Source organism: Cyprinodon tularosa, unplaced genomic scaffold, assembly GCF_016077235.1.
Source record: "Cyprinodon tularosa strain WSP-4 unplaced genomic scaffold, ASM1607723v1 ctg495, whole genome shotgun sequence".
NCBI classification, from domain to species: domain Eukaryota; kingdom Metazoa; phylum Chordata; class Actinopteri; order Cyprinodontiformes; family Cyprinodontidae; genus Cyprinodon; species Cyprinodon tularosa.
The window spans coordinates 449,980-472,161 of NW_024039224.1; the positions used below are offsets into that span (position 1 = coordinate 449,980).

Below are 22,182 nucleotides of genomic sequence, written 5' to 3' on the forward strand. Positions count from 1 at the left end.
AAATTAATTTGAGTATCATGAAATGTTTAATTAGCAAAACAACAGCTCTGGCTTCTTTCTGTCCTGCCATAAAGCTGGCTAAAGTATGAAACGTATTGCTACAGTGCACTATATTGTAGTAAGGGAAAACTAGAGATAGCAGTCCAGTGTTGCCAACTTTATGTGTGACAGCAGCAGGAGTCTCTCTCTACTTCCCTGTCTCACATACACAGGCAGCTTCCTCCTTGTAGAAGCTATGCAGTGAAAGCAAAGAGAGCAGAGAGGAGACCTGCTCCATTTTCCATCCAATAATGTTGACACATAAAGCTCTCAATTATTCCACCCTGGATTACAATCAGGATATTAAAATGATCGAAATATATATATATTTTTTTTATCAACGCTTTTTTTTTAACTGTTGCTCTTGAATAATTTCCTAATTACCACACATCTGGAATCAGTTGTTGACCTTGTAACTAGATGTTTGCAGTGTGGATTCATTCAATTCGATTTTTTTAAGTAAGGTTAAGGTATGTTGCATTTCAATAACAGGGACATAGTTAATTGTTAAAGTTTTGTTTCAGATACTCATTTTTTTCTGTTACAAGTGATGGTGATGATGGTGGTTATAGCTTCGGTTCTAAAGCAAACAATCAACTTTCCTTTGTTGTTGTCTTTATTTCGTTTACCAATTTTATGCTTCCATTCTTGTGCACCTAATTGTGTCTGCCTATTTTTCAGTTCACTAAAGAGTAAAGAACTTTCCCCTGTGATTGGGCATAAAGGCATCCAGGTGGCTAGTCCAACAGTGCCCCCTAGCTGTAGCCTTCAGAGCAGCAGCCAATCCCCCCACTCCACTGAGCACAGTCCACACACCCTACGCAAAGGTCAGTACTTCTCTAACTGTGGCCTCATGTTGGCTCTCAAAATGTAAAAATCATCTGTTGATATTTTCTGAGTGAAGAAGATGTCCTATGTGTTTATAGGTTCCAAGAAGTTGGCCCCAGTGCCTCCAAAGGTCCCTTACGGCCAGTCTGGAGGAATGTCTGACCAGTCCACAGGTCAGCCATCACCTGTAAGCTTGTCCCCTACACCCCCCAGTACCCCTTCCCCTTATGGACTGACCTGCCCTCCAGGGCAAGTACCTCCACCCTCCCCTGGGCAGACTCCACTCGGGCCAACCCACTCCCTATCATCTCCGCCCTCCCTGTCTGGGACGCTTACCAAGTCGCGGCCCGCCCCTAAACCTAGGCAGCGACCGAGCCTGCCCCCTCCTCAGCCACCCCCAGCGCCCCCACCAATGGCTCCAGTCCCTCAGCCTCTGGAGCAGGGCCTCCTGGATGGACTGTCTCCTGGAGAGAGCATGTCTACAGGTAAACACCAGCCAATGGAAACAACCCCCCCACCACCACCACAGGTTGGGCTACAGCGGCCGTCTCTCAGACTCGCTGTGGCTCTTTCCAATGGAGACGGTGGACAGGTGTAGGACCTTTAGGACTGTAGACACAGAAGACCCCTGTCCCCTTAAATGACTCATTCCAAAGATACATCTGATTAAAACAAAAAAAAACAAAGTGGCCTCTTAGACACCTGGGAATAATGCAATGTGAATATTGATATTCTTACTGTGTTAGAAAACAGATCTCCTGACTTATGTATTCATTGCTTGTGTTATGTGATGATGTTTCTAAGTAATGTGTGGAAACATCAAAACAGCATAGCTCGTCCTGCTTGTATGAAAGGTTTCCATTAGATTCATCATGTGCTCTCTGTTTATCTGTGTTGCCCAGACCCCACCCCCCATGTGGCAGAGGTAGGTCAGAGGCTTACACAGTTTACGCACAAAATGAGCATCTCTCCCTGTGAGCAGACAGAGAACCCCATATTATATTTACAGTATTATGTTATGATGATGAGGTATTTTCTTAACTATATACCAGTCTATTTTGGTTATTTGTTATATTCACCATTCTCTTGTCCCCTCCCTCCTTGCTACTACTGTGTACTTTGCAGCTGTGTGAGGCCAGGGATTCAGTGTGGGCTAATGTGAGGGGGACTTTTAGGGTAAGCCAGACCGCCCCCCGCCCCATGCACTCCATCTCACTGCCTGGCGTCGACGTGTGGATGCCTCTGGGGTCTCCTGGAGCTCGCCTCAAACACTTACCCTTAACTCTCAATCAGGTCACCTGTTGCCCTCTTTGTAGCAATATTGTATTTTTGCACTTTCTTCAAACAGTGATGCAAGGCTAAAGGATTTCCCAGAGTGCACCACACTGAGCTCATGTTGCGGTAACCATCGCTTACACAGGTTCATTCTAAAGCAGCCCCCCCCCCTACCTTCCTGTACCTTTTTATTTCCTAGTCCCATGCTGGCAGACATCATCCTCCCACTTGTCTCTCGGGTCTTCAGGTAACCCCCTCCTACTCTTGTACTCGGCAGGTTCATTGCTTTTTGTAACCTCTGCTTCCTCTTACCAAGCTCCACCTCATTCCTACACAGGAATAGTCATCAGTTTGTTTGGATGTGTGGCTTCCAGTAAATCGTGCAACTCACTAGATTAGATGTAGTTTTTGCAAATAATAAGAGAAGAATTTCAATTTTTACTTCAAGCCACTTGGCATTTCGGTGCCTTTTTTTCCCACAGAGTTCCACACAAACATCTTGTTGCCTCTGTGTTTCGGCCGTTGTTGTAGACGTGTACTGTCACTGTGTTGTTGGATCTCTTTTCTTTTTTTACTTACAGAAATGTGTTTATGTTGTGAATTTACAGTATTATTCTCACTGGATCCTTTTTCCACATTTTGTCTTGTTCTAACCGAAAAAACTTCCAATTTCATTTTTATTTCTTTTATTTATGTGTTTATATGGAAAAAGAAAAAAATCACAAAATTGTTCTCGGTTGAAAATACAGGACAGGATACTGGACTTTAATATTTATTTACTATTTATTTACAATTCTAAAAAAGGAACATTAACTTTTTGCTAAGTCTGATCGGAAACAAGGTTTTCAAAAAAATGCATGGATTCATATTTAAACTAGGTCTGGACTTTGACTAGGCCATAGCAACTCCAAATATGCGTTCCTCTAACTATTAAATTGTAGTATGGTTGCAGTTTTAGGGAGGATGTCTTGTTTAAAGGTGAAATCCTCTAATATGTTATCTTTTATGATTTATTTAGCTCCATCAACCTAGAAAACCATGATGCTGACATTGACACATTTTTCCTGTAGCGATACCCATGTGACATTTTGCAAGGAGCCAAATCTTTTCTATTTTATCTGAGCACTGCAGCTTATTCTATGTTTGATTTTTTCTTAAGGATTTATAGCAAACATTTAACAAGCTGTTTATGGATAATTTCAAAATGGCTTTCTACTTTTCACTTTTTTTAGTAAAGACATATGAAAGGAACATTTTATAGTCTGAAATGAAAGAGATCTCATCTGTGGATTTTTGTAGGTTCTTGAAGCTTACCATGGGCATCTTGGCTGCTTCTCTGATTTGTCGACAACATGCCCATCAGTTTAAGTCGAAGGTCATATCTTGGTACCTTTTTTTTTTAAAGCTGGATCAAACAGTCATCAAACAGATCAATCCTTCTAATAAGATATTGCTTTAGAACCTCGACCTGTTTTAGACAAATCCAAGACGATTGTTACAAAAAAACCTCTGAGGCCTTTACAGTACATATGGATTCGTACTAAGGAGGAAACATTGCACACAACTTCATAAAACAGTTTGGTGTAAAAATAAAGATGGCATAATACTAAGGCATGCCACATGTTTTAGATATTTATATGTAAACATTTTAAGATATATATTCTTTCCTTTCCAGTTTAAAGAAGTGGTGTAATTTATCTATAAGCCAATAAATCGAGGTTTCAGGTTGTAATGAGACAAAATATGGGAAAGTTTGTGGGGTGTAAATACTTTTGGCACTGTGCAAAACTAGTTGTTTGCAACGGTAAATATCAAAGTGAAACATCCATGTGAAGCACATATAGTTTTCTGATTTCTTGTGCCTCTCACTATGAGTTCGGATAGGAGTCATTAATATTACTTCTGCTCTCTTCCATTTTTACTTCACAATCATTATCATACGCCTTCCCCTTCCCTCTTTTCTTCATTCATTAATATGCCATTCTCACTATCTCACTTTTCACACTCACCTTTCCCCCTATCATGCTCACCATTAGATATCTTCAATTATGAAATCCCCTCCATCAATGTCAATTTGGACAGCCTCATCGATGAGTTCAGCGCCGCCCCCTGCAGGAGGTCCCTGGCGGTGACAGACTCTCCAGAGGGGGATGCTGAGCCTGAGGAGGAGCCCCAGAGTACCATTCTATGACCTATGACCCAGAGGTATCATTTACCAGCATCCTGGGGGCTGTACATGGGCTGTCCACCCTAAGGCCTAAAGGAAACACAGACTGGCCTCCCCAGTGTCCACCAGAAACCAGAACATAAACCCTCCCTCACATCTGCTACAGGCTGCAAAGAAACTCATCTTTCTCAGCTGCTTGCTTTAACATTTATGTGACTGCAGAAACAAAACAAAATGAAAAAAAAAAAAACACACACCAAATGCCATAGTGGATGAACTGTTGCCTTCAAGAGAAAAGACTGGAAAATAGATAAGTATTCGTCAAGAGATATTTTTTATCACTGTTTTATTTTTGCTTATTTGCTTACTTTTGTCATTATGTTTCACAGTGAGATGCTTTATTCTTATTTGTCCTTTTCTGTTTTGTTGTGTTTGCCTTATAAGAACATGCAATTCAAGTTGCAATATGAAGTTTCACAGGTTGGGCTTTTTAATTTAATTTAATTTTATTGCCTTTGAGAGACTGGCATGGCTGGAGCAAATCCTCAGACTGAAACGCATAGTGAGAGTGGGGCTCACAGGGTATTCAACTTTGCACACATGCAGGGCCCGTTAAGTCAGGCTTTGCTTGCAGGATGAAACATTTTACTCAGTTTTGATTCAATCAATTCTTCTTTAGTCTCTTGTGAAAAAAAGGGGGGTCTTTGTTGAAAATGTACACATTTATAGGTAAAACTCACTTAAATTCACTTAACAGTGTACCAGCAAATAATCAGAAGAATGTTATAGAATTTCAAGCTTTTTCTATTTCCACCCACTGTTCAGTTTAGACAAAAGTACTGCAGTGTTTTTGCATGAGAGACTAATGTGACTGACCTTTTTCAGATCAACTGAGTGGTTTTGTTTATTTTCTAAATATACATTTTACAGCCTTTCTTTTTTTTCACCTCTCAGAGTAAATCATGAGCCAACAACTGTTAGGATGCTGCAACTTGATGATTATGGACGGAAGACTACACTGCCTTTATGTTTGTGTGATTCTCTCTCTTAACTTTGTTTCAAGTGCTTCAGGTTCAGTGACCTTTGACCCCAGAGTGTAAATACAAAGATTGTACATAGGTTTATGTATATAAAATTGAGAGAAAGAGTATATGTATAATGCATATTTGGAACATATAAGGATATTAATATATGTGCTGATATTTATTGTGTAGAAAATGACATGATCAGAATCTTGATGTTATGATTTGTCCCTGCACACATTGAACAGGTGTACTGATTCCTTTTTTTTTTTTTTTACTTTAACGCCAGGGTTTTTACAATGCTGCAGCAGACATGCAGAATGTTCCTCCTGCTACAACATATCTAAGGTGTTTGAGCTCTAACAACCGCACACTTACGGCTTACGATCCCTTGTTTAAAAGCAATGCTGTTAAAGTTAATCTTCGTAAAGAATTTAAAATGCTTGAAATGCTCCAGATTTTTTAAACTTAATTGGTTTAGATATGGATCCAATTAATAAGGATGGCTTTGATAAGAAAAAATGTTTAAATAAGCATATTTTGGTTTTAGTCCATAATAATTCTACTGTGCTTTTCAGAAGTAATGCAATACTTTGATCTTTTTTGATATTGCACCACTTAATGAACATAAACTTCAGAATACTTTATTCACCAATGCATAGCAATAAATATTTGTGAAAGAGAAAATTATGCTTTCTGTGAAGAACAGCTCACAACTCACAACCATTTCTTATTAATCTTTTCTCGATGCTTCGATAAGAGTAGTTTCAATGTTTGTTTTGGTTGCAGTCAGCATTTTTTTTGCAGCAGCAGCAGCGTCTATAAGGTTTTATACTGCTTTGCTCTACTTTGTAGCTCTATTCATTATCCCATTAACCCAACAAACTTCCATGTTTGCTTGTTAGAAAGCATCCCTACAGCATTATGGAGCCCCCACCATTCTTCACAGTGGGTATTATTTGGTTTTCTGGTACACCTTTAATTTAAAGGTATAGTGGAGGATTTTTGTGCAGTCTTTGAAACACCCGCCCTCTCCACTTTAAAAAAAATACATATGCACAACCCTGTACCCACTTCCGAGAGTGAACGCCTATTAAAAGCGTACGACAGTATGCACAAGCCCATTTCTCCTCGTGCACCCTCTGTTTAAAAGGTGCTTTTTTGCATCGCTCATACAAGCTTACTTTCCAAAAGAAGATTTAGAATTTCTCCACTATGTCAGAGAATCACCACCAGTTAGTGAAAATGGGGATGAGCACGTAGGATGGCCTTACGTAAACTTATCACCAGAATGATTAACATTTAGGATTACCACTTATTTTGATGATCCATCCAGAAAAAGAACATTCTCCACTCTACCTTTAACTTAAAAGTGTACATTTAGTACACTCTGCCATGAGCACTGTGTATTACCTATGCTCTCTTCCCTTTTATGGATTGTGGCTCACTGCAATCAAATGTTTAATCTGCCATGCTTCTATTGAAACCAGGTATAACATGCACGATTAAATTAAAGCATGATCCACTTCTCCTGAGTTATCATGGGCCTCACAAACTGCTTCTCTTTTTCATGATCTCCTCAGTAGATTATTCAGTTTAGGTAATGTCATGATAGCTTTGCATTTATTCCCTATACTTTTTTCCCCCCTATTTTTTGGATATTAAACAGTATCCAATGTTTCTTCATGAATTTCACCTTCACCCACCATCCATGTTCCTTCCTATTTTTGTGGTTGGGTGCTTTTTTTCTGTAACAAAAATTCTTAAACCTTCACAGAAGATCCTTTTTTAATTTGCTTAAGAGTGCATTACACATAGGGGGACTCTGTTAACTGATTTAGTGACTTTTGAAGGCTGCTGGGTTTAGTTTTTTTTAGGGGTAGCACAGTAAAATGGGTTGCAGACAATTGCTCTGCATTGTTCGTGAAATGTTTTGAAAACTTTGAAATGTTAGTTAATTTTACAATCATATGCTATTTTGTGTCAAACTATAACATTGAAAATCCCAACAGATATCACTGACATTTGAGGTTGTAACGAGATAAACATAAAAGCAAGTTGAAATGATAGTAATGCGCACAGAAAGGCACAGTAGAACCTTTAAATTTAGCAGATGGTAGATGCGGAAGCTTTGCTTTTCTGTTTGATATGAATCTTTACAAAATATTAATGCTATCAATAAAAGTAGATTTACATGATTTAAAGGTCCACCTTAGTCTATAAATGTGCTAGAAATTACATGTTCTGAATCTGCTTTAAAAAAGCCATGAAGTTTATTAAATCCTTTTACGTTTTATGAGTGAATCCAAAAAATACGTTTGGTTTGTTTCCTCTAATCCAGGATTTACGGTATGCCTCAGTCTGTGTGTTTTCAATGAGCTATTTCTATGAAGATTTTGGTGATGTTGCTTATCTTGATAGTTGTGGTAGTTATATAACAATAATTACAAGTGCCCTCACTCTGGTTGTTACTTTTGAACAATAGGATTATTCAATGTGTGCTAGAGGCTTTTTATTTTGTGTGTTGGATCAATTCATTCATACACAGGGGTGCATCTCTGAATGTGAGTGATGCAGATTTTTACCCAACAGATCAGGATCGAAATACCTTTGGTCTCAAATTTTGGCATGTGTTGTTATCAGAACGTGGTATTATTACTCTAATGCTTTTAGCCATCATAACTGGAACTTACAACCACTTGGAAGCATGCATTTAATTCATTATAAGTGTGATAATTAAGCAAATACAAAGAAAACAAAAAAAGGATCTGTGCTCTCCCTAAAAATGTGACTCCTTATTTTTTTTAGTTGCTACTGTAAATTAACTTTACAGCAACTCTTTTCAAGTGCATTTTCCTTAAAGCAACTTTTTCCAGTAATGATATTCTGTTATTTAATGAATCTTCTTAAAGACTGTAGGTCTATTTTCACCACATCACTTGGAATGTTGCTCCAAAGCAAAGGCAAGTCCCTTTGCATTTTGTCTGGGTTGAAATAAGAAAGGAACAAATAGGATCATGCATGCATTTGGAAAATATTTTAACAGACCATTTTTTTCATAAGCACTGTCATTTTAAGGGGTTGTGAGAGAATGTGAAATGTGAATTGCAATGGACGTTTTTTTTTGTGTGAGATTTTGAGCAATATAGAGGAGAAGCAGAGATTGCCTGTGGATGTACAGTCTCCTTCTGCTTTCAAAGCTATTGTACAAAATAAATCTGCAGCTTGTTGAGCCCACCATGCCCAACCCATCGTCCTCTGCTTAGCGTAACGAGTGGAACACAGTGTGTACTGTGAAGCCTACCTGCAATCCTTATCAGAATGTCAGAAATGAATATATATTAAACTCTACATTTTTATTAATCCCACCTTGTTATTGCTGCTTTATTTCTTTTCATTAACAAACACCCATACTACAGTTTGTACCCCTTTCACTACTAATGGTTACTTCTTTTTGACTGGTCCTTTTTCATTCTCTCTTTGACTGCATCCTTAATCTGTCTTTCCTCTCTCATGTAACATGATGCATTTGGGGGGTTAATCCATACATGTGATACAGTGACCCACCTCTAGGCCCCCCTAAAAAACCAGGTCAAATGGACAAAATCTAACTCTTCCAGTTACTAATAGATAAACATGCATGGAAAATGTTGTTATAAGGCCATGAGAGCCAACTGGCTGAACTGGCCAAGCGGGATGGTTGAAGGATTGCTGATAGGAGTGTACATCTACGTAAAAATGATGAGTCACACAAAGCAAGAGTCTCAGCACTTCTAAAGTTAAACCACAAAACGCTGAATGAACAGAACCTTATTTTTTATAAAAGTCCTTAACATACATCTGACTGGAAAGACTAACTCCCTATACTTTCATCTTTATCTAATGTTTTTCTAAAGGACTGTATGGTAAACAAATCAGTCGAGCAGTGTCTCTCCTTACTGTTGACAGGCACAGCTCATCTCCTTCAGGCTGCCATGGGTCCATAAATTATTTCTAACAGATCCCTTAAAGGTGTCTCTCTTTACACGGTCCTCTTCAGCAACTGGTTGAATGATTCCTATCAGCTGGTTTATTCTCTCATCTATATCATATTTAGAAGATTTTCTTTTTCTTCAGCAACGCTTCAAATCTAACATTACTGAAGTCCTCATTCAAGATCCTACTTTGAGATTTTAGTGTAATTTATGAGGATTTAATTCATAAGAATAAATAACCATCTAATCATGGCATTAATTAAAATGCTTTTAGCTAAAATGAAATTCAAGTAAAAAACTGAAGCTTGTGGTTGTTACTTCTTAAAATCTATGAGGGTGTGAATCCTGTTTTAAGGTAGCCACAAAGTGGAGGGTCAGGCTCTACAGGTTGAGCCACAAACCTAAAGTCTGCTGCTTGGAAACAGACCACTGAGCAATACACCAAAACAATAACAGGACCTTATTTCAAACAATTTTCTGAGTATGCAAGCACTGTTTGACGAGATGGGATAAAATGCTGGTTAACTGATACTAAGATTCCTAATAAAAAAGATTGTTAACCTATTGGTCACCTTACTGTGCAAATAAAAGTTTTATTGTGCATTTCAGTCAAGATCACTCATAGAATTACTCAAAACCACATAACTCCAATAGTTAGTGTTGTCATACATTCCATGCTGACCAGTTGGATTCACATGTGTAATGATGTAGATTTTCCAAGGCAAAATTGTGTCTTTAAAGTCTTTCGGTTGTTTTAACTTAAACATTTATTCCATAAGTATCCTTATTAAGCCAATAAAATCCAGGGTAGTGTCGCAGCCACCAGTGCCAGGACGGTAAATGCCGACAGCAGACAGAGCAAGCATCGCGCAGTGCTGCAAATCCTGCGTCTTCTCCTCCGCTGAGGTTGAACCACTGTCATCACGACATCGAGCGCATCTTCCTCGGCCATCGGCCGTCCCTGCGCGCTAATGATGAAGATCTGACACGCATTACGGTTGTGACCGACGAACCTCTCCTGACGGACTCGCTGAAAGAAGCTCTCGCAGCAGCGGGCTATCCGGTCAAGCCCGCTCTCTAAAGGGGCCTCTGAGACGCGCTGTGCGCTCTGGAGCTGCAGCGGCGTCACAGGAAGAGGCACCTCCAGGGTCTGTCCTTCATCTGGATTCTTGCTCGCTGCCAGTGATACAAGCGCGTCCCTTTGCCTCTTGATGAATGTCAGATGTCGACAGATGGGGCAAGCGATGGTGTCCCTGATGATCCCGTCGCTGTTAATGCTGACCAGCGTTTTCACCAAGCAGTCGTGACAAAATACATGTCCGCAGCTTAAAGTCCGCTCACTGCCCGACAGGCTCTCGTAGCACACAGGGCACTCATGTGCGTCTTCTTGGCTGTTGTCCTTGTAAAGTGCCATATAGAGGTAGAGGATGCTAAAAAGGTTGTCTAATAATAACTCTTTGGTAAAGACACACTGAGGTGCTCCTTTGTTCCCTCATTGACTCTGCGCGGTTGGGTGGAGGGCAGAGAGACTAGTTTAACAGGGCCTGTCACTGAGTTGACAGCAGAAACCTGTCTAATTGGATCCATTTCAACATCTGAAATGGTGCATAATTTATCACCTTCGAACCAACAGAGTTCTATCAAAGTGAGTGAAAGGTGTTATAAGTACGGAAGAAGATTAGGGACACTAAAAAATATATAAAGTTAACTTATTTTTTAAATTTTAATTCAGTTTAATATGGGCAAAAAGTCCGAATTCTGACTTTTTTCTCAGAATTCTGATTTTAATCTCAAAATTCTGACTTTTTCTCAGAATTCTGATTTTGATCTCATAATTCTGACTTTAATCTCAGAATTCTGACTTTTTCTCAGAATTCTGATTTTAATCTCAGAATTCTGGCTTTTTCCTCAGAATTCTGACTTTAATCTCAGAATTTTGACTTGTTCTCAGAATTATGAATTTAATCTCAGAATTATGACTTTTTCTCAGAATTATGACTTTTTCTCATAATTCTGATTTTAATCTCAGAATTCTGACTTTTTCTCAGAATTATGACTTCAATCTCAGAATTCTCACTTTAATCTCAGAATTCTGACTTTTTTCCTCGGAATTATGACTTTAATTTCAGAATTCTGATTTATTTTTTCCCATATTAAACTGAAATAAAATCTAAAAATCAGTTAACTTGTTTTTATTTTTCAGTGGCCCTAATCCTCTTACGTATATATGAATTGGCTTCAACTCATAAAAGTTTATTTTACAGAAGAATGATATGACTATTCAAGTATGTATAATCAAGTAAGTATAATCAAGTATGATTTTATCGGTGGTGCATTTTCTACTTTTTTTTTCAGTAATTAATTTAATGAAACATTTAGATGTTTGATTAAAACGTATCTCTGTGAAACCTTTAAAAGTTGTACTTGATTGTTTATCTTTTAAATTTTGTGTTTTGTCTTCAATTACGCCCCACGTGGTTACTGAAAGAATTGCTTTTTACACAGTACTCAAGATGAGGGGGAAAGGCATCCCCCTTCTTAAAAAAAAATCGTAAAAATCATCCCCCGTCTTAAATGACCATCCTCTGTGACATTGTATTACTAAATGTGTGAAATTTTTAATATATATTAACAGTGATGGCAATGTTATTGCCCTTTCAACATTTGGCTGAGCAAAGTAAATAAAACAAAGAAGTGGCCTTTTTTGTTTTACAGCTTTTTATTTTACTGTACATCTTTAATCAGGGACTTAAATATTGCGTTTAAGATAAATAATTTCAAATTAAATTTTTTATTTATTATTTTGTTATAATTGTGGTTAAACTTTTTTTGAAGCACTAATTCTTTATTAATTTTATTGGGAATACCTACTTTATCTTTGTTTTTGTTTGTTTAAACCACTTTGTATTGTATTTATATTCTGATCCCTTTATATCTAACCTCAATTTGCAGATTTTATATGTTCAATAAAAATATCCATGGGTGAAACCTAACTGTTGTGTTTTTCATGCTAAAAAAACAAAATGTTTTTGCATCCATATTTTTGTTATAAACTTTCAGTAGAGTTATAAGTATCAAATAAATTCTAGACTCTAAGGCACAGCATACAGATTTGGATCAGGGTCAATCTACAATTTAAATATAAAAAATGCATGATATTTTGTTTTATTTATTTTTTTTTACCTTTCTTGTTACTTTGATATCATTGAGTTTCCCTCACCATCATGGTTATTTCTGTTCTATTTCAGATATACTCTTTATTAAAGCTTTTGGCATACACTAAAAAATAAATAGGCCTGCTATAATTTTCAACACATGTTTATTGTTAAAAAAAATTGTATTGGTTGTATAATATTCAAATATAAGAAGTGATGAGAAATGATCCTAGACATGATGTAGCATATTCTTTACATATGATGTTAAGTTTTTAAGGACTCAGGTCGCAGTGAAGATATGAGCAATTGGTGTCTGAAAAAAAACTGTAATGTTAGGTTAATAAACTATCTAAAGAGACTTTAAATGTCAATGCCTAAATTGTCCTGTGTTTTTTGCAATATTACGTTTTTATATTGTTAAAACACTTTACATTACAATATTGTTATTTAATTAGTTTTAACTATTCAGTAATGTGTTATTTTTATACATTTTTCTAGGGTCCATATTTGTGTGACAATTTTTTTCTATAATGTTTTTGCTGTTGTATAGACCAGAATTTCCCCATTGTAGGACAATAAAGGCATTTTCTATTCTATTATATGGGCTTTCATCTGTGTTTAGTTGTTTTTGTTTTGTTGTTTTTGTTATCATCTGGCTATGGTTTGTTGTCAGGTTACTCCTCGTCTAATTGTGCGCCATCTTGTGGTCACTTACAAAACTCCAGCTGTCCTTCGAAGGAAAAAAAAATCATGAAAAGGAGTGGCGCTTCTCTCATTCCGGGGCTTACGCAACGTGAATTGACGTCACCGCGTATGTCTTCTGTGAGGATTTACGTTAGTTCCGGGAGACGCGTTGGCAATTTCCTAAACACATCCCAGTTAGCTGTGCCAGTTTCGGAGGCCAGGCTCTACCGAAGGAGTGCGGTTGTTTTTCAGTTTCGCCGGTTAGACGGAGCTTTACTGAGACAGAGGACCAGACACCGGGTTGATATGAGCAGGTACCGATTTATCTAATCATACACAGCTTACTGCTTGGCCTGTTGGCCAAATGTCCTTTTGCTGCTTCTCTTTTGTGGACGCTTAAATGCTCATATTTCAATTGAACTGCGTAGCTTTTATCTTTCTTTTTTTATTTTCTGTTAAAACTCTGTATGTGGAACTTTCTAGAGCCTTAGTCGAGAAGTGACCTCTTCACCGCTCAGCTAAATATGTTGTCTAAAATAGAAAGCTGGTTGTTGCCTGTACCTTCAGTAGCTGTTAATGTTTAAAGTACTTTCCTGTTGTTTTTTTTCCTTCCTGATATTCACACCTGAAGATCCTAAATAAAATGGCAGTGTATCAAATGATAAAATCCTTCCCCAAAGCTTTTGGGTGAAGCACCACCGCACCCTGTCAGACCCTCAGGGGACTGTTATCTGTAGCTCCAACTAAAAAAGACTTAATAAACATTTAATAGGAATTGATGTAATCCTGCTGATCTCATCAGCATCTGAAAGGGATTTTTATATATACACTCATTGACTGAGTCAGAGGACAGATTCTCCAGACCTTCCTCTTTGTCCAGGTTTTGTTATAGCAAATTAACACATTATTTATCATCCTTACTGCTGCAGTCTCTTTCCTCCAGTGTTTCATTCTTAATCTGTTACATGATCAGGCTTGACATCTCCTGGTGGTGTTTTTATGTTACCTAAACTGTGTCTATAAAGCAGGGTATTTTAGCTCTGATAAAGCAACATTTTTGCTGCTAAGAAGCCCATTAATTCATGATGTTTTGATCTGTTGCCATGGCTACTCTTGATTATCACATGTAATTGGTTGATCTCCACATATCTATGAAAACTACTGTACTGTATCCTATCTATGAGTTTTTACTATGTGTTATTTTTGGTACTTTCATGGACTGCCTGTAAGTCTCCCTTCTGTCACATGATACACCCAACTTGTGATGTCAGATATATTTGGGAAAAGGCCTCCAGCTTTCCACTGTTTTGATGTTAAAGCTGCATACTAACACATGTAGTCGGTTAATCACTGATGAGGCAACCTCTGAAGAATGTCTAAACGGAAGCGCAGGCGGTCTGTCCTCAGTCGCCCACCCGCTGTGTGTAGAAAACTACACATCCTCTTTGGTCTAAGCCAGATAAGGCAAAATCTAAAGTACCTCAAAACCCAGAGCTGTCTTATACACACATCACCCCTTCATGCTTTTTAGATGGTAGTCAAATTAAATTCCCTAAAGTTTTTTTTAACCGTTTATTTGTGATTGATAGTTTTCCTTTTGAGGTTGTGTGTAAAAAAAAAAAAAAAAAAAAAAATGACTTTTTGTGGGAATATCAGAAAAACAAATCCATGAGATGTTGCAAAAAAAAAAAAAATCTTTATTTTGTTCTGAAAACACTTTTTTTAATATGTGCTGTTTGTGAAAGATAAAAAGGTTAATATGCCGTCAGAAAACAGATTTAACCATCTGTTATTTTGTTACTCTTCTAACTGGAGAGGGGATTTAACAGAAAAAGCATTTAGGCTTTTATGGAAAGCCTGTGTCACCTTTAGGGCTGAAACTGTTAATCGTGATTGATTTTAAAATTATCGTCCACTAATTTGGCTATTTAAATTGTTTACAGAAATCTCTAACACATGGTATAAGCTGTAAGAGTATTATACTCAAAGAGGTAATTATGCAGAAATGGTAGAAAAGAAAAACATGTATCAATGCTTTGCATTTATGATGAAAAACCTTTTTTTGTCAGTCCATAAGTTCTATCCATAACCCCTAAGGTGGTATAGTTATAGCTTCAGCTGGATTTTGCTATCCATTTATTAATTGTTTAATCAAAAAAAAGCTAATGGACAGATTATCTGATCAGCATAATAACTGTTAGTTGCAGCCGTACACTGTTAAACATTAACTACTCTTAGTTCTAATGCTATTTCTGGAAAGTGTTCGCCCTAAAAGCTTTATGAATCTTTAAATATAACATAATGTTTTAATGCGTCAGCCGTTAACAACTAACTGACCTCATGCTGGTCATGTTGTGTCAGAATGACCTGACTTAGCCGTCAAATAGATTTTATTAGGTATGAATGTTGCAATTTCACTGGTGCCTTTGAGATAAGAAGGGAATGCTTCTTGTTAGCTTCAACATGCCAAAGAACTTAAAGAGTGAAAGTGTTAAGAATGTCTTTTCTTCTCAGGTTTGCCTGATATGGACACAGAGATGATTCCTAAATTTTCATCAAAGGATGAGGAGGTTGATTATTGGAAAACTCAAGCCCTGAAGTATAAAAAGAGGTAGGTCTTGCTCATATGACTTTGTTTTTATAGTGTTGATATAGTAACAGCTTGTTTTCATGTTTGGTTCTCAGCCTTTTGTGTCTGTAATTATAGATTTTTTTCTTTTCTTTTTTTGCTCAGTCAGCTCATCTTGCAGCTGCATAACTCTGCTTATTCTGTAGCTGGCAGCACTTCCCCTATATTGGCCCCCAAAATAAAATCTAACCTCATGGGGGAAATGTTTGTGGGTTTCTGTCTGTGGAAGGTTTCTGTGCACAGCTACTGAGTTGAGTAACAGCAAATGACAAACCAAGATTAATGACCTAAATAAAGAAAAAAAACAACTGCTGACCGTCTCAAGAGGAAGTGACAGAAGCTTTGACTTCTTTAACAGAAGCCACAGGCATTTCTTAGTCCTGCAGCTGTGTTACGTAAATCTTTTGAAACTCTACTTGGTCCCTTATTCGGAGCCGCACAGGCAGTCAGACGAGGTTTAAAGTTGCACTCAGGGGGTTAAAGACTTGGTGGTTTTCTGGGAAATTTCAGCACTGGGTGCATTCAGGGAAAACATCCAGCCATGGAAAAACTGAACCACAGACGTATGGTTTACTGAGGCTGGATACACGTGTATCAAGCATGCCTTTTCTCAGTCGGACTTTAACACAAACACATCAGCTACTGCAGCCTGCAATGTTAATAAATGACCTTTGAAATGGATAAGTCCCCTTGTTGTGTTTTTTTTTTTCTCTCACTATGTTGTGTAATGGATTTAGATGCTGGAAATGTGGACATTGAGTGTAGCTGAAGTTGTCTACCTGGTGCTCGGGAGTTGGAAAGCTTGATCACAGGCTTGTGTGAAACGACCACGCAGCGACTGATTCATGGTTTCCAGCTTTCTGAGACCATTATCTCAGTGCAGGTCAGCTGAAAGCAGGGCAGAGCTGGACATCTGATCAGGGAAACGCTCATAAAAGAATTAGCTTTTCTGTTGCAGCTTAGTTTACTGGTATAGGTTTATATTTGCTGTTTTAGCTACCCTTGTTTGTGCTTCAGGCAGTTCAGCTATCTCCTTGGAGCAATCCATTTACATTGTTAGCTTCAAAATGCTAAGTTGAGAGTGTTGCATCCGTTATGTTTAAACCAAAAGTAAAGTTTGTTTGCTGTTAATGTTTGACTGTTTTTGTGCCCATTTAGAGGTAAAGCTACAGGAAAATGCTTGAGCACGGCTCTGATGCAGAACAATACCCAGATAGTTTTCTAGAAGTAATGCTGCTGGGCGACTCTGTGAAACTGAATGGTCCTAGTGTTGATCAGTGTTATATGTGACAATGACTGTTGTTGTTTTTTTTGTTTTTTTTTTTTTTCCTCCTTCTCTGTGATTGCATCATGCAGTTGCCAAGATGCTCAGGAGGAGCTGCAGGAGTTCCAGGAGGGGAGCCGGGAACTGGAAGCTGAACTGGAGGCTCAGCTCACCCAGGCTGAACACCGGCTTCGAGATTTACAAGCCGAAAACGAGAGACTGAAGAACGAAATGTCCAACCTTAAGGTAAACGGCTGACCTGGTATGACGAGAGAAGCACCTGGAAAATCTGCTGGGTCTTTTTTTTAATGCTCCATCAGCTGATCAATCAGCAGCAGCTGGGGAATCTGACACAGTTGCTGAGCTCTAACAGGCTGGGCGGACGATTATGGCTGCACTATTCAAAAAGTAAACGTTATCGCAATACCAGTGTGTGTAATATTTATATCACCAAGGACTGTATTCAGTGTAGTAACAGTTAGATAATAAATGACAAGTGATGTAATGTTGTGATGTAATGTTATATTTATCCAGTTGGACAGCAGCTGAAGCTCACTTCAGACAGAAGTTGCAATAAATGCTGAAGGTCAGAGTTATGGAAGCACAATAAAGCCGGTGCATATGGCAACTGATATCAGCATCTAAATATATCCTGATCCCTTGCAGACCTACTGACAACATTTTTCTCTGTGGCAGTTTTTTACTTACAGAAAAAAAAAATCATTTAGTATTTTATGTTTGACTGAGTTGTTGTTGTACAGTGGCGTGCCTTTTTTATTTTAGCCCTCACTCTTAAACAGGAAATGAGGCTTCAGAAAAGTACTGGAACATGTTACAGCAAAGCTGATTCTTTCTATTATTTTGAATCGTCCAGTTAAATCGTTCACCAAACCTGTCTTTGTAAAGAATTGACTAGCTAGTTAACGCTCACATATTGATAGATTAAATGAATTATTTTTTTGGTAATTAAAGAATCCATGGCTTGAAATCATTTCAGGATTTATTCCTTTAAATCGTCATTAATACATTTTGAATAACAGCTTTAGTAGTGTTACTACAAGTTTTCTGTAAGTGATTTAATAAGATATGTTTTTATTTGCACACATGCTTCTGTCTTATGCGGATTTGACTGATTTTGGTAGTTGGTGATGCAGCGAGAGTTTTTATTTCATGTAAAAACATTTAATTGTGAAGTTGCAGATTTAATTAATGTGGATAATGGAAAGTTTTTTTTTAAATAAAAATTAATCAGAATCTGCAAAAATTGGTATCAGAGGTTCAGACATTTACAGGACCTGTCATCCGTTCATCCATAGTTAGGCCACTAAAGCAGTTAGGTGTGCTTACTAAGGAAGTCATCTGATCTGTGTTCTGGAACAGAGGTCATAAAGCATGTTAGGTAATCCTGCTGCACTGCTTAATTGGATGCCAGGATAAAGTGGAAGAAAATAGGAAGGACAGGTCTTGTTATAAACCACAGTGACTCTGAACACTAAGTTCAGATCTTTGGCGTTGGATTAATGTGCGCACAATAAGAACTTCAACATTTCATGGTGGTCACATGGTCAAACATGTGAGCCCCTCACTCTAAGAACAAACACTGTAAATGAACCAAAGAAGATATGAATGATGCTTTCCTGTCTTTGTGTGTGAGGGGCCAGAGTAAAGGCATGCAGCAATGCCTCTAACTAACATAATCTAGCTGAGGAAGAAGAGTCACTGGGCCTCTGCTGGGAACAAAGAGGCCTTTCTAAAGAGAAATGATACCATAAAAAACATCTTAGGTGTCTCGTGACTCTCATTACTTTTTCTGCTCTTGTTTGTGACCCTCACTAAATGCATGACATTGTTTTTCGTCCATCATGCTTCAGTGAGTTTTTTGCGTTCCCGATCCTTTCCGTTTGCTCACTCACAGGATGTTTTCTCCTCTTTATTCTATCAATGTCATCAGGAAAAGCTAGAGCAGCAGTACGCTCAGAGTTACAAGCAAATTTCCATGCTGGAGGATGACCTCAGCCAGACACGCAGCATCAAGGAGCAGCTGCACAAATATGTACGAGAACTCGAACAAGCCAATGACGACTTGGAGAGAGCGAAAAGGTCAGAATGACAATTCAGTTCTCATTTAAATGCTGTACTCTGCTAATGGGTTTTGACAAATAAAAGATTAAACCAACTGTATCTCTGATTCTAGGGCAACGATAGTTTCACTAGAGGACTTTGAGAGCCGTTTAAACCAGGCTATCGAGAGAAATGCTTTCCTTGAGAGTGAGCTTGACGAGAAGGAGTCCCTCCTCGTTTCTGTTCAGAGGCTGAAAGATGAAGCTCGAGGTAAGAAATCTCCTTTTTATATGAAAAAGATATATATGTATAATCATTTTTTTTTATGGAGTATCTGATGATTGAGACTTTTATGTTCTGCAGACTTGAGACAAGAACTGGCAGTTCGAGAGCGGACTTCTGACAGGATGTCTGCACCAAGCTCACCAACATCAGACCTCGATAAGACTGACTCTGCAGTACAGGCCTCCTTATCCCTCCCTGCTACACCTGTGGGAAAGAGTATAGAGCATGCACTCGTCAGCCAAAAGGGTAAAGGTTATTCCCACGCTTTATTTTTACATACATATTAAAAAAAGAACATTGTTTTTGTATTAATTTTGCCTTTTTACTATAGGACTTACAAATGGCTGCGGTGGCTCCGCCCTCACTCCTTCTGCAAGAATCTCAGCGCTTAATATAGTTGGAGACCTTCTGAGAAAAGTCGGGGTAGGTGTAGTTTATTTTATTACAAACGTTAACTAAAAAAAACCTTTTGTGTGACAGTGTAAGGTTAGAAATTCTTGGGAAAACAAGTATTTCCAAGGGTTGAAGTGAATTCCTTAACCTCGTAATTTTGAATGAAAATAGAAGTATATATGCCTCAGAAATGGCATTGGCACACAAAAGGCATTATGCCTCCACAACCCATATGTGTATATTACAACCAGGACAAATAAGTTTGCATCCTAAACAGCTAAGCTCTTTGTGCTGCACACTGTATCAGAAAAAAAATACCATCTGTTAAAGCTAGTGGGTGGCCCCATCAGGCTCACAACGCAGAATTTATCCTCCCTTTGGGTGAAATCACAAGTTTGTACAGTATGCTTGTGTAAACTACATGCATTTATATTATAAATGTACGTTCTATCTGCAAATGAATTGGTTAAAAGGATACAACTTTTAATTATCTACAATATTACTTGTTGTTTTACAGATATTTTGATGTGATTTCTCCAGACTAAATGATAAATTAAACATTGTCTTTGGGTTAGTTCTGCTGATGTTGTGCTGAAGGAAAATTATGCATGCAGGACTTAAAAGGCATGTTTGCATCCGCAGTTGAAACCACTGCAGATATACATTAAATAGCTGAAGAAAGAGCACTGCTATGGGAATGTAGCTTTGAAACTTTGAGTCCAAAACGATGTCTTTCCATGCTAAATGCTAACTGTGTGCATATGTTTTCTTATTAGGCTTTGGAGTCCAAACTTGCAGCTTGTAGGAACTTAGCTAAAGACCAGACAGCACGGAAAAAATACTCTGCAGACACGGGCGCTCTCATCAACAGCAACGCTACAAAGTTCTCACACCCCATTCACACAACCTACTATGAAACAACGTAAGCAACTCGAAGATTTGGTTTTGCACACTTCTCTTTTTTCTTTTTTTCCCCCATATCTGCTAACATGTTTCATTTCCTATATCAACTGCAGCACTGTTAATGGACTGGATCCTAGCTCCATGGCGCCACCCAGAGCCATAGCTCCTCCAGGAATGCTGCCTTTAAGTGTGTGAGGAACCCATGTGCAATTATGACCTCCATACATTGGAAAAGACAGGACATCTGTGCTGCTGTGTGTGTCAATGTGTGGGTGTGTGTGTGAGTGAAAGATAGTTTACCTGGATGATTGTTTGACAGGTGTACCCTCCAGGTTAGAGCTCTCAGTGCGTCTGGGTTTAGGTGTACACAGCCACTTCTGCATATGTTCCTCCCACATCCTTGCATGTGCCTAAACCAGAGCTCCTCAGAACTTGCTGCGCCCTCTAGATGTCGACTTTCATGTTGCAGCACTAACTCGACTGCCCAAATGAACTGACTCTCGACAAAAGGCCCATAGCAGACCACAGCTTCGTTTTTGATCTTTTTTATTTTCTCTTGAATTGCACAATAGACTAATTTATATTTTGAATGTGTAATATTTATAAAGGGATATGCTTATTTCAGCTGATTTATCTCATTTGGTCAGAAATGCATTATTCCTGTTTTCTATTTGTTTTTTTCTTTTGCATGTTTGCATACGGTTGCAGAGGTTTGGGTGAACTCTGTGCTGAAACAACAGACCTGAGTGAATGTTGATCGTCCAAAGCCATGTAGCACAGTTGTTGCCATTTTTCTGAGCGGGTGAAGGATTGTTCAACACTTGCTGCTCTTGAACAAGCTGCCCATCTCATCTTTTTTTTTTTTTGCCTTACTTTTCTTCTTTTTTTTTTTATTAATGTTTTTTGGAGCAGTGCTTCTGCTTTTCTGCTGATATCTAGGGGATGTGAATTTGGCCCTAAAACCACTCCCCCCACTGTACATGATTCTCAAAGCCAGACTGGATGTTAAAGAACCTTTCTGACTTTGAGTTTTACTAAACTTGTCTGAATTTCATGAACCATGTGAGCTTTTTTGCATTGCAGCAAAGTGCTGCTTTTTTGTTAATTTGGCATTAACTTTTTTTTTTCTATTTATTTTTTTTTTTGGCAGCTTTGTTATTGAATTTAAATCAGTTTTACTTCATGCAGCTCACTATTTTAAAACCTCATTAGCCTGAAGACCATTTAAGTTAGATGTTATTAATGAGATCTCACTTTAGGCACCAAGACGGGCCATTACTGAAGTGATCTCTATAGCGAGTTTGTATAGAAGGGTTTATAAATGGTGGAAATTTACTTACCTGTATATAGAAACATTTGGCATTAAAGTCCTATTTATTTCAGATTCTGTATTGCATGTGTTGAGATAACGAGTTTTATTATCATATGGTGGTTAAAGCCATTGTAATGTTAAATTGAAAGGATTGTTAAAGTAAATAAAGATTGAAATACTTAAAATGTTGC

The 22,182-nt window shown here is 38.0% G+C and overlaps 3 protein-coding genes across 6 annotated transcripts in view; 2 read left to right on the top strand and 1 right to left on the bottom strand.

The window, feature by feature from the left end:
* arhgap44a (Rho GTPase activating protein 44a) overlaps positions 1-8,696 on the top strand; it is a 39,453-nt gene extending 30,757 nt beyond the window's left edge. For 3 of the 4 annotated variants that reach the window (XM_038302589.1, XM_038302592.1, XM_038302590.1), the window contains 3 exons: positions 721-866; positions 966-1,352; positions 4,179-8,696. In XM_038302589.1, coding sequence (XP_038158517.1) covers positions 721-866; positions 966-1,352; positions 4,179-4,333 — 688 coding nt within the window. In that variant the 3' untranslated portion in view covers positions 4,334-8,696. Of the gene's footprint in view, positions 1-720; positions 867-965; positions 1,353-1,992; positions 2,044-4,178 lie in introns of all 4 variants that reach the window. The other variant, XM_038302591.1, reaches the window with a different exon arrangement.
* A 1,182-nt stretch (positions 8,697-9,878) lies between these two features.
* LOC119794859 (RING finger protein 222) lies at positions 9,879-10,870 on the bottom strand. Its single transcript, XM_038302593.1, has one exon. It carries the CDS (start codon positions 10,717-10,719, stop codon positions 10,093-10,095), a length of 627 nt encoding a protein of 208 aa, XP_038158521.1. The 5' UTR covers positions 10,720-10,870; the 3' UTR covers positions 9,879-10,092.
* A 2,423-nt stretch (positions 10,871-13,293) lies between these two features.
* Positions 13,294-22,176, top strand: ndel1b (nudE neurodevelopment protein 1-like 1b). The gene is made up of 9 exons (XM_038302598.1): positions 13,294-13,458; positions 15,659-15,755; positions 17,130-17,283; positions 18,989-19,137; positions 19,232-19,368; positions 19,462-19,629; positions 19,715-19,806; positions 20,553-20,698; positions 20,793-22,176. Exons 2-9 carry the CDS (start codon positions 15,670-15,672, stop codon positions 20,872-20,874), a joined length of 1,014 nt encoding a protein of 337 aa, XP_038158526.1. The 5' UTR covers positions 13,294-13,458; positions 15,659-15,669; the 3' UTR covers positions 20,875-22,176.
* Positions 22,177-22,182: the final 6 nt, after the last annotated feature.

Coding starts and splice junctions, on each gene's coding strand:
- ndel1b (XM_038302598.1), top strand. CDS start 15,670: ATGGACACAGAGATGATTCCTAAATTTTCATCAAAGGATGAGGAGGTT. Junction 19,630..19,714: donor TGCACTCGTCAGCCAAAAGG/GTAAAGGTTATT, acceptor TTTTTACTATAG/GACTTACAAATGGCTGCGGT. Junction 20,699..20,792: donor ACAACCTACTATGAAACAAC/GTAAGCAACTCG, acceptor TATCAACTGCAG/CACTGTTAATGGACTGGATC.
- LOC119794859 (XM_038302593.1), bottom strand. CDS start 10,719: ATGGCACTTTACAAGGACAACAGCCAAGAAGACGCACATGAGTGCCCT.